Source organism: Pseudoliparis swirei, chromosome 3 (assembly GCF_029220125.1).
Source record: "Pseudoliparis swirei isolate HS2019 ecotype Mariana Trench chromosome 3, NWPU_hadal_v1, whole genome shotgun sequence".
Lineage (NCBI taxonomy): Eukaryota > Metazoa > Chordata > Actinopteri > Perciformes > Liparidae > Pseudoliparis > Pseudoliparis swirei.
In genome coordinates, this window is record NC_079390.1 from 9,823,530 (window position 1) to 9,835,482 (window position 11,953).

An 11,953-nucleotide genomic window follows, 5' to 3' on the forward strand; every position below is an offset into this window, starting at 1 on the left:
GCTATACAGAGCACGTCGGGTCTACACATACAGAAATGCATTTAGCTCTGAAATTGCTGCTACAAGTCTGCACATCTCTTGGAGAAATTAGTCTTTTTTTTTTAAATGTAACGTTGGAGGAAAAATATGCATCGGAAGAGAATAGTCTGTAAGAAAGAAGAAATAAAATATAAGATAAGATAAGATAAGATAACCCTTTATTAGTCCCACAGTCGGGAAATTTCAGGATCACAGCAGCAGGTGCATCTTAGAGCATTAATAAAATAAAACACCAAACACAATAACAATACTAAATACTAAATACTAAAACTAAAATACTAAATATACAGAGGAAACTAAATATACAAGGGGAAAACAAAGTAAAGTGCTGAGTAAAGTGTTGAGTTTGCCAGCATCTACAGCGATCTACTGCAGTTTGTTGTGCAGCCTGACAGCAGTAATATATAATGGGAATAAGTACAATATACATATTGTATAATCATTCTATTCTGCACAACTCTTTATGTTTTTGTTCCCTTTCGCAATACAAATATAGTTGAACCACAAAAATCTGACACTCAGATAAATCTGAATGTATATATTTTAAGAAAACACTGAATTCATGAAGAGATTTTGTCGGTAGCAGTTTATAATATGGCATTTACTCACAGAAGAACTAGTTCAAATTGTAAAGTGAAAAAAACAGACAAAAACACACACATGGTACCTGGTTTTGGAGACGGCAGCGTCGGAGTCGGTCTGCTTTGCTCGTTCCATGGATCTGATCAACAATGACCAGCGAGACAAAGCCTCTTGAGTGTTTTGTGCAAACTGAGAGGGTGGCTGATGTTTCATCTGTCACACACTGACATCATCATCCCCTGCCCACCCCCTCTGCCTTTGAGCACACACTGATTGGTGCAGTCAGCCTCTTCACTTTGAAAACACTCTTCCCCTTTTTCGAGCCTTCATCACGCCTTAATTTGACTTCACCGTGCTACAAGGGACGCACGGCTTTGCTTCACATTATCGGTCTATTAATCACGCAGTTGTATCCAGCGTTGACCAAGTCGTCTCAAGTCCTGCTCAGAACCTCGGTTCTAATGTTTTCCAGTGTCCCTAAACATTAAACAAGTAACACGTAAACCAGAAGCTCGCAAGTCCAGCAGGATATATGGAAGTGAAATAAAAGAGCAGAGCTTCCCGCTCCACCTTCACCACAGCTCAAGCTGTACCCTTGTGCAAGGCACTCGACTCTAAGGGCTCCAGTGGGATGTGTTCTGTTGCCATCGGGTCAGATTGTGGTTGTGTTGGGCAGCCTCCTCTCACAGGGCTTTTTGTTGTTGCTGCAGACTGTGTGGGAGGATTTGTAGAGCATGACTCGCTTTCTCTGTCTGCTCATCCCTTTGATCTCAGGTAAGGGTTAGGGTTCCCTCTGCCTGCCGTCTGATGGCTGGATGACAGAAGCAGACAGGTGCGGTAGACAGAGAGCACATCTGCCTTCATCTCCCCAGTCAGCCCTGCATCAGGTGTTGAACTTTAGACTGTGATTACTATTTGGATCTGCTCAGCTCTACAGTACTGCGTATCTGTCCCTTACATATATTGTAATTGCTAAATGTATATAAGTACATCAGTAAGTGCCGATAGCTGCATCAATCCATCAAAGCATTACTTTCTCAAGAGTATTATTGGAATTTAAAAATAACCAAAAAATAAATAATACGATGCAAAATCACGTTGTAAAGAGGTGAGCGTAACTTGGTTTATGTAAAACACACACACACATTCTACAATATTTATTAACCAAAACATCAAACATCAACCTTCATACCCCATAGGAGGATTAAAACAACAGTTTTCCATGAGTCACCAAGAGCACCACAGAGACCTGGGGTCAGCCGCAGGAAGGAGAAAAAAGGAGCGTTTATTCAAATTTGTAAAATTCCATATGGCAATAAACTGATGAGTAGCACAAACTTTATTGATTGCTCAAAGTTAAACATGAAAAAAAAAAAGAGTAGAAATATTGTGTTAATATTACTCATTGAAAAACAATCCATCAAATAAGACTAAACTTCTATTGCTACATTTAAGCCTTCAATTTGACGTGAAGATGCAAAGTCTAAGTGTCTGTGGCCCTGTGAGGCTGCGGCCCTGTGAGGCTGCGGCCCTGTGAGGCTCTGGCCCTGTGAGGCTGCGGCCCTGTGAGGCTCTGGCCCAGGCACAACAGTGCTCTGAGCTCTAATCACAAAGTACCATGTGGATGCTTAACAGCTCTACTGTTCACCATTTCCAAAGTCTTCAGGGCTCCATAAACAAAGGTTTGGGCAGGTCGTCCGTTAGTTTGAGATATTATCGGTCTGGAAGTGGAGAAAATTAAAAAAGGAAAAGGCCAAGCCTGAAAATAATATTAGGTTTAATTCAAAAATGAAACCTCACAAGAAACACCGTTACTGCTATTGTTCTCAACTATTAACAATATGTGTAGACTCTAGGAAACCGCCACATAACATTGATATGCACTCAAGTGCAAGTGGTAAAACTGTTTCCCAATCCTAATGTATAAAAAACAACTAATGATCATAGTAATGAGGCGAACAAATTAATGAAAGGTCTCGTGTGGAGGACCTGGCGGTGAAACGCTGGTGATCTAGACTCAGTGTTTGGTTTGTCCGCTCTGGGCTACTGTAGGTGTCCACGGCGTGTAGAGGACCGGTATGAAGATATAAACGGCTCATTGTAAGGTAACAACAAACAAAAAAGATTCTTATTTTTAAGTGATGGTATTATATTCCATTTCTGCCAATAAATCCCCCTTAATGCGACAGTGTGCCTTTTTTTTAAATGCAGGAAATAAGTCGTTTTAGCACCATTTTAATGACACGTGTGACATTTAAGATCTTCCCAAACCAGATGGGCCAGCCATATCTTTGTCTTATAATTGCTTGTGCAATGTTTTCCCGAAAATAATGAGTAGTGTCATTTTAAAACAGCTGGGACGGCGTCTCCTGCTGAGGCTGGAAATTGGCAGCACAGGTGAGTGAAGGTCTTTCAGTGGTCAACTTTACAAGGCTCAAGTTGAGATTTAAATAAATCACCAATGATCTTTTGACCAATGTTGTAATTGTAATTTGCTGAAAGAAAATCTGTTCTGGAAAGTATTTACTTTTGTAATCACATCTTCCTTTCGCTCACCCTCATTCTGGACCCAGTTAATTCTCCCAACTCAACCATTTCAGAAGCCAGTACATCTGCAGTCACTCACTTACGAGTGGTCAAGGGTAAGGAAAGGTTAAGAGTGAACGTCCACATGAATAGAGAGGAGTTCAGGTCAGGGGCATCATGTTGGTCAGTATATCAATGAGGTTGTCCAGACCCCACAGGTAGCCATCTTCTCGATTGCCATCTACCCAGGGAGTGCGGTGGTCCAGGGTGAGGTGTGCCGGTAACGCCTCCGTCTTTCCAAAGTCAATCATCCAGACTCCTGTTCTGCCTGTCCAGTCATGTAGAAACAGTAAGGAACTGCCCACAACCTGCAGGGATACAGCGGTTAGGAAAAGGTCCCGCCACTGGATCAATGCGCTATATGATCAGCACCAGCCATCTAAAACAGGGCACCACCAAATTCCACGGTAGCTCTTTTGGAACGAGTTTATTTCCCTAACATTTACTAAATCCTGTTCAAAATATTTACAAAACCTTTAAAAAAAAATCCCAGTCTGACCTCATGTGTTCTGAAGAAGTCTGATGCCTCCAAGATCTGCCGCAGTTTTTTCAACCGTCTCAGATATCCCCACTGAAAAAGGGAAAGACACAAGAGTTACAAAGAAAGGAGAAGAAAACTAATGCGATACAACGAGTGGATGAAAGTCAGTGAAGGTCACACTCACCACAATGTGCTTATTGGAATCAACAAAGTTGTCCAGTGCTTCCACCACTTGCTCTCTGCTTTTGGTCCTTTTGAAGTTTGTGTGACATTCTTCATTTGACTTCTGCAAAGGAAACGTTTCAGCAAATTAACGCTCAATGCGAAGCTACTAGACATGTATTGCTGCAAAAAAACAAATGGCATCCGTTTGATGAACTTTGGAGCTTACCCTGAATCCTTCGATGCGGAAACCCAGAGATGTTGTGGAGCTCAGCGTCTCCCTCCACTGCATGTACCTGGTTTTCAGCACCGCCTGCTGGGCTCGCTCCTGGTCCGTTGGGGCCTCCGGGTCCACAGCCACCATCTTCTCAAACATGTCTTTACGGGGCTGGGGCCGCTCCCTGGCCACCAGCAGCTCTCCCTCGAGGTACGTGCTGTGAAGGGCAGAGCCTCACGGTTATTCTCACCGAAAATGTGTAATTGGATTAAAAGATTATAGCTGTGAAACTAGAATCGTCGCCTCACGGTTTATACGCATCTGCCAACCAGTCGAGTTTGAGTTTAAAATGGCACTTTATCGTTTTATCCTATTTGACATTTGTTTGAAATGTAACCAGCATATAAATACTTGAGCTGTGTTAACATAATTTTTTAGGTCACTGTGACCCCTGACCATCACATTCTAATCAATTCATCCGTGAGGTGGATGTCTGTGCCAAATTTGAAGAAATTCTCTTTCGCCAATATCACGTTCACAAGAATGGGACGGACCGACACATAACGACTCCGGCCACAGCGAGGAGGAATTACAGGGGACAGGTGCTCATTTGGAAATAACCTATTAGTTTCCATGACGTTTGACAACTAAATAATACTAAATGAAGCTTCTTGTGATTTATGGGTGTTTTATAATTGTGTTATTTCGGGCTCTATAGTTTTTCTGGATATATATAAATAATTATGAGGCCTTTTTAAGAATCACTGCTGCACTATAAGTTTCCTCCTTCCAATTTGCTGAAATAAAGCTCAACTGCTCGGTCACAACAAACCAAGACTTACCGGCTCCCCATCTTGCAGTCCATGATGGCAGGTCTGTTGAAATGGGTCAACAAGTTATCCATTATGTTGTAATTCTGCTCGTCCCGCTGCACCACACCGTGGTAGGTGGGAACAAAGGGCCTCAAAACATCCTCCATCAGCCGGAGGTAGCACTGTTGCTCCCCCTCACAAAATCTCTTCAGCAGGGTGCCGTAATCCCCAACGTGAAAGCTCCCTGGAAAAGGAACAGAAGACAAACCATCTTCATTTCATCACTTACATTGTGGCTACGTTTCAGACTAAAATTAGACCCGTTTGGGAGCAAATTGAAAGACAAGTTAGACCAGATAAACAAACCTGCATGTCCGACCACTTGCAGCCACTGCTCAGGTTTCTTGGGAGTCATTGGTAGGCGAGTTGAAGTCCCACAACTTTAGTGTTTCTTCCATGCGGAGCTCTGTGTGAAGACCAGAACACCTCCGTCAGTCATTCTTTAGCGCACACGCACACACACAGACACACTCCAGGTCACATTCCTCTGCTGCCTGGGTTATTTCTGCATCTTTACTGACAAGCAGCAGACTTCAGACTCATTCACTCGACTTTTTGCAATATGGGTGATCAACGTCTCCATGGAAACCGCCCTTAACCAAGACCATGAGTGAAGAGAGGACAGGGTCGGCTCTGGTCTAGTGCACGAGGTTCATCAAACATTTACAGCGAGTGCTAGTTTTCTGCTATTAAACACTTAACTCGACAATGGCAGGCTGAACATGTCAACATGGAAGTTGGTTCCAAGTTTTGCCATTATGTTGAAAATGTGGCGCCGACAAATGTATATCAACTGATTTGGTGATTGGAGGACAATCTGTGTACTATTATAAATCATATCTGATGTAAAGTCTATTGTTTTAATCCAACTATTTTACACTAAATTCAATGTGTATTAATTTGCAATGGTGTAAAGTAAGTACACTACAATTTAAAAAAAGGTCCATGTGTTTTACTTTCAGTACTTCTACTCTACCACATTCTGGAGGAAAATATTGTTTTGCTCAATTGTATATTTTTTACAACTTGAACTACGACAGTTACTTTGTAGATTACGTATACACAACAGGCGATGACTTCATAAGATGTGATGCACTGTTAGAGATGAAACTCTCAAAACATGTAGAAAGCAGTGTGTAAAAGTCAAATGATGCTCACAAATTAATGCAAGAAATGTTATCATCGAATGTTCTGCATGAGTACTTTTATTTGTGATATCAAGTTTATGTTCCACTTTTCAGTATCGAAATCTGATGATTCTTCTGTATTTGTATCAGAGCATATAGATGGTTATAGTTCTACTGCATCTGATACCGCCACTCGTGTTCAGTGTTACGGTGTGAAGGTCGTGTCGACGCGCTGCCTGTGGAGGGCAGCGGCTCATCGGACGGCCGTCGAGCCTCCGAGCCGAAGAAGAAGAGCAGCGTCGTCACAGCGGAGCGCAGAAGAAGAATTTAACGGTTCCCGGTTGTTGAACCGCTCATGTCTCCAGGGTGCCGCGGTGGCTCCACGGTAGTCTCGTCCCGGCTTTAGTTGAACTGTCTCCACACGCCGAGCGGCTGACCAGCCAGTCCACGCACCGCGATGCGTTTCCAACGAGTCGCTGGCGTCATGTGTTGACAGCTCCCCTCATTGCTGCGACCAAAGGTAACGTTCAGGTGTTTTTGTGTTGGTTATTGTTCGCTCACCGACTACCGGCAGGGAGCGGCTCGGTCCGCGAGCTGCGACTCAAGTCAACCACCGGCATCGGCCACTGCTAACGCTAGCTAGCCGCAGCTAGCGAGAGCGAAGACGCGACCTCTTGCTATAGCCGACCGATCGCAGCGTCAGTTCACGACGTTTCAGAAGAGCCCAATAACACGTTTATTAAGAACCGACCCTGGACCAGCCCGGAAGGCAGTGACGGCGCCTCCTCCGTGTTCTCTGTGCGTGAGACGTGACGGTGAAAGATGAGGGTTGCCGATTTCGTGCGAGTCGCTTTCTCTCCGGGAGAAAGTTAGCGATGTCAAGCGCGAACTCTGACTGCATTGCGACGCGACAGAAGAGAAGCCAATCAATCGCTTACCTCGTAAAACATGTCTTATGGTATTTGCTGAGTCCTCCGCGGACGATGTGACCGACCATACAGAACTTTATTTTCCTCCAATACAAAATGATGACACCTTTTGAAAGGGACTGTGTCGGCTCGCTAGCGCCCCTCGCGGTGTGTATCGATTAGGACGGACCGAGAGGTGAGGCAGGTGGAATGTGATCGAGCCAGAGGGAGGATCTGGATATGTTATAAATAACTGCGCCAGTTAGTGAGCGCACCTTTTTAATAAAGTATCCATCTACAGCTAAATCAAGATAACATACGTGCATTTTCTGTATGTGCTGTATTGTATCTGTCATGGTTTACTAGGTTATTGTATGAAACAAAGTAGAACATCAAGTCAAAGTGAATGTAAATCAATCTAATTTAAGTTCAAATATAACACGATAGGAAACTATTGTTAGTAGACAAGCACATGCATCGGATTTGATGATAATGTGGTGTCTTTTTTTTCTTTCTCAGGCCATTGAACCCACATGTAGACATACAATTCTGAAAAACTGCATGTATTATTCAAGGAATTCACAGGAAAGAGTTGTCTTCACTCCTAATTCATGAGGATAATTCACATCTCCTTCACAGACCTGGAGTGATGGAGGAAGGCTCTGAGTTGATGGAGGATATTGTATTTCGAGGAGTGGAGTTTTCTGTTAAGATGGAGGTGGACAAAGGTTTGCTGATAGTGGAAATCTCTGATTCGTTGACAGCGGATCAATGGAGAGGGGACTTTGATCCAGCATGTGAGTAGCATACATACAGATTGAATGTCAAAACAGGCACAAGTAATCTCACTCAAAATATTTTTTTATTTTCAGACATTGAGGACCTCACCCGCAAAACTGGCAACTTCAAGCAGTTCCCCATTTTCTGCAGCATGTTAGAATCAGCTGTCAGAAAGGTATGTTTGAAAGTGCACCCGTATGGAATGATAAACAAAAAGCTGAGGTGGCCCAAATGCAACGTGAAGACAAAGATATGAACAGACACACATTGGCTTGAGGCTGTGTGAGCTGAGGCGAGGTTCATTCCAGTTTAATGTTTCCAGCTGAGCGGAAAAATTTACAGTTATCCCGAGCTGTCTTATTCCCTCGCTGCTTTTCATAAATGTTTAGGAACCGGGGCCAAAAGGAAAGAGCCGGGGGAAAACTAGAAACTATTGGAAATTTGGGCACTTTTAGAAGTGTGTGTGTGTCTTTTAATTTGTAAAAACATATTATATTGCTGCACATGTAAGGATCAGGCATGTCACAGTACATATAAAACAGGAGACCCCCCCATCATTAAAACACTTCTAATCTTTTTTACTTTTTCAAAGTTCATGGCAGGTCAGTTTTTTATTTCTAATGTTGGATCGTTAACTTGAGCTTTTTCTGCAGATGAGTGATTCCGTTACACTTGACCTCTTGACCTACGCTGACCTGGAGCTGCTCCGCAACAGAAAAGCAGGAGTGGTTAGTCGCCCTCATGGCCATCAGCAGTCGTCTGTTCTCACTGCCAAAAGATACCTAATCCTCATATACACCGTGGAGTTTGACAGGTTCGTGTCTCTGTTGCAACTTACATGGTAACATATTAAAAATGATTTAGTTTGGCGGTGCCTTGTTTTTGACAGATTTTTGTTTCTCAGTATTTCGGTTATGTCTGCGGTAATCGCCCATGATCTGCTGACTATTGTGGACTTTGTAGGATACACTACCCCTTACCCCTGCCTTACGTGGGTAAGCCTGACCCGGCTGCCCTGCAGAAGGAAGTCCGAGCTCTTAAGGCTGAGCTCAGCACCGTCTCCTCTCACGGCATCAACAAATCTGCAGAACTAGAAATCCAACGGCTCCGAGCAGAGTAGGTTGCCTTTCGTTTCATCTTTCTGAAACACAGGACATTTTTTTCTTTCTTTCTTTTTTATAATGTCGCCTACTGTTTTCAGACTGGCTCTGGCGAAAGAACAAAAGGATGCCATGGCTAAGGTTCTGGAGCGACTGCAGAGCGGTGGAGGGGGGCCCGCACCGGGACCAGAGGACTGGAGGGCCAGGGATGTGGTGAGGGCGCTGGAGGAGCAGCTCGTCAAGGAGAGGGCCAAAAGTCAACGCTCAGCGGGCAAGAGATGCCAGGAGCAGCGACTCCTATTGGAGCAGGTGGGCCTCTTATGCTGCTCCGAAGTCGTCAGCTAAAATAAGATTTCTAACATTTCCTCTGTTGTTCAGCTGGTTTTAACTTTTTTTTTTCAATTCCCCGCCCAGTTCGATGACCTGACGGCATCGGAGTGCGCTCTCCGCGTTCGGGTCAAGAGTCTCACCAGTGAACTGGCGTTACTACGGAGAGGGTTAGGCATTCTAAGCATGTACTATGTCGTGGCTTTCTCTCTCTTCTATTTCATTCACTTCCGACGTGGAGTAAAAACGTGACATCTGGATATTGTCTCCCTCCTTGTGCGTCTGCAGCAGAGTGACTCCTGTGTCTGGTCACGCCTGTTCTCGGCTCGATGGGGAAATCTATCGCTCGGTCTCCCGCGAGAGGAGGTCTGGTTACGGGACGGTCAGGGCTCGCTCAGGATCCAGAGAACGGATGGATGACAGAGGTCAAAGGTCGGAGGAAAGAGGACGACGGTCGGACTCCTCAGGACCACGCGCTCGCATACCTCGGCCGTCACCTTCCCCCACCGGTACTGGCACTGTGGTGCTGCCCGGTACCTCTCATTAGGAGGCGATGATGTGTTTAAATCTAAATACGCTAACCTACTATCTCGCAGGGTCCCAGGTGCAACGCTTCGACCCGACCGCTTACATCCAGGACAGGCAGCACAGACTGAAAGAGGCAGATGTCAAAAAGTTGGTCTATATTATTTTTTCCTTTTGCCATCTTTGACAGCGCCGGTCTCTGATGTTGTCGCTGCTTGGAACAACAGTTTGAATCCTGTTTTTTTTGTGTCAGACAGAGGAAGGTACGGAGGGACCTGGTGATGTCGCCCGTCGTCCCTGAGAGGGGGCGCTCACGTTCCCGAGAGGCCTATCCTCAGACGGTCCGGTCCGGCAGCAGAGGCCGGAATTTATCCGTGGAGCGGCGAGGGAGCAGGAACTCCTCTGAAAGCTCGTTAGCGGATATGGATGAAATGCACAAAAATCGTTTCAGGTGGTGTGATGACGTCCAAGTAGTGTTGTGGAGTCTCTGTTGCGTTAGCTAGTTATTTTTTTAACGTCTGTTTTTCTGTGATTTATAGGGGAAGAAAACCGACTTCCAATGGACCCAATGCGGTGAGTATCCTGGTCCTTCCTGTAACTCTGGCTCAGAGTAATGGTGCTCCATGGCGCAGGCTGCATATACAAAGCTTCGTTTACACAACTCGTTCATAAGATCCATAGAAACGAGTAGAACCAACATGGAACTGACTGCTGTGTTATTTGCACTGACCAGTGAGGTCGCCCACCAACAGTCGATATTCCTTGCGATGGCAAAGGGTCGTCCTGCTGTGCTGATTTCAATGAGAACAGCTGTTCCACTATCATTCGATTTCCATCTTAACATCCATTCACGGACGGTTGTGGGCTCTTCATGGGATTTGCTGTCGTTAATGTGCAACTTGTGTTTCTAGTCTCGAGGAGGCCTTTCGAGGAAACCGTTATGCAGTACTCCAACACTCAGAGGGAAAGACAAAGGTAACTGATCCAAGTTGCCTCAAGTTCTGCAGCAATAAGATGATTAGAGTTGAAAACGAGCTCGCCGCAACTCGACATGTTCTCATCATTTTATGTCTCCGAACCCAGAGAGCTCCATGGATGCCGGTGCCGAGCTGTCCGAGATCGATGCCAGGCTGCTGGCACTTCAGGAGTACATGAGGGACCTGGATACAGGACACTAACAACCACCGCCCAGCCCGCCGCTCAAGTCCCTCCATGTTACCCGACAACTGCACAGCTAGAAGCTCAGACCAACGTTTATTTTTCAATGTTCATGATGTGCAGACTGGAGGAACACATTGAGCTTCAAGCCTAAGCGATGGGTTACGGCTGGATAAGTGTTCATGTTAGAGACTAAGACTCCTGGCGGGTTGAACTTCCAGCACTTCAGGAAACTAAAGCCATCTCTGTGAAAGACTATTTCTGGATTGTAAATATATATATTTTTTTACACCTTGCCAAACCATCTTAACTAGTTCACATGGATAGAAGATTTGGCAGTTCCTCAGTCAGTAAATATTTGTTCACCCTTTACTCGCCTGTTGATGTTTTCCTTCCAACTCTGTGGCGTTTTTTTCCCCCTGCGAGTAATGTGCATCATCTCTTCCTTCATGAACACATTTAAGTCGAGCAACTATTTAAACTGAAATGTCAACGGGTGTGAAAGTGATCAACATGTCAAAGATAGACTTTAAAACCTGAGTTGGACCTCTTCTGTCCAGTGCATGTTAAAATATGCTCCTGAACCCTGAATGATCTGACTGCATGTCATCATTTGGTGGTTAAATATCATTCCAGCGTTAGTCTACATTTATAATCTATGTTGTAATTACATGAAAATTTTACTTTTTTAACAATTCGAACCAAAGTAGATCCAATTTCCCTTTTGAGCTCATATCCCAAACTACATCACAAAATATGTTAATCTTGGATGACATTTGTTTACGGTAATACTTCGAAAAAAAGTGTACGGACTAAGATATTTGTAGACAGATCCATACACATTCATGTTGACCGTGCATGTATGAACACTTTGTTGTTAGGGAAACTGCCACATTTTCTATGAACTGCTGTATGTGCACAAAGACTTACTCACATTTTATCCAGTCTAATGCCTTTTAAACCTGAAAATATAATTTATAAAAAATTATCTTGTTTTTTGTTTGTATCCTTTGCTCAAGTGTCAGGTGAAGTGGAGCTTTAGGGGAACCAGCTGGCTCGCTGGCATTAATGAACAAACATACAGGCACG

The 11,953-nt window shown here is 44.3% G+C and overlaps 2 protein-coding genes across 4 annotated transcripts; one reads left to right on the forward strand and one right to left on the reverse strand.

Annotated features, from left to right (window-relative positions):
* Positions 1-1,763: 1,763 nt before the first annotated feature.
* itpkca (inositol-trisphosphate 3-kinase Ca) lies at positions 1,764-7,479 on the reverse strand. Of its 3 annotated transcripts, none has more exons than XM_056444659.1 (7): positions 7,005-7,479; positions 5,246-5,345; positions 4,910-5,123; positions 4,080-4,284; positions 3,873-3,974; positions 3,707-3,778; positions 1,764-3,515 (listed from the first exon to the last, which is right to left on the reverse strand). In XM_056444659.1, exons 2-7 carry the CDS (start codon positions 5,292-5,294, stop codon positions 3,309-3,311), a joined length of 849 nt encoding a protein of 282 aa, XP_056300634.1. In that variant the 5' UTR covers positions 5,295-5,345; positions 7,005-7,479; the 3' UTR covers positions 1,764-3,308. The 3 variants fall into 3 exon arrangements, with proteins under 3 accessions (XP_056300634.1, XP_056300650.1, XP_056300642.1); XM_056444675.1 differs by lacking the exon at positions 7,005-7,479 and adding an exon at positions 6,628-6,995; XM_056444667.1 differs by lacking the exon at positions 7,005-7,479 and adding an exon at positions 6,098-6,179.
* On the forward strand, positions 6,503-11,852 carry ccdc61 (coiled-coil domain containing 61). The gene is made up of 13 exons (XM_056444623.1): positions 6,503-6,586; positions 7,614-7,771; positions 7,847-7,929; positions 8,408-8,568; positions 8,718-8,870; positions 8,956-9,163; positions 9,269-9,351; positions 9,470-9,690; positions 9,778-9,856; positions 9,960-10,157; positions 10,246-10,279; positions 10,618-10,681; positions 10,790-11,852. Exons 2-13 carry the CDS (start codon positions 7,624-7,626, stop codon positions 10,882-10,884), a joined length of 1,527 nt encoding a protein of 508 aa, XP_056300598.1. The 5' UTR covers positions 6,503-6,586; positions 7,614-7,623; the 3' UTR covers positions 10,885-11,852.
* Positions 11,853-11,953: the final 101 nt, after the last annotated feature.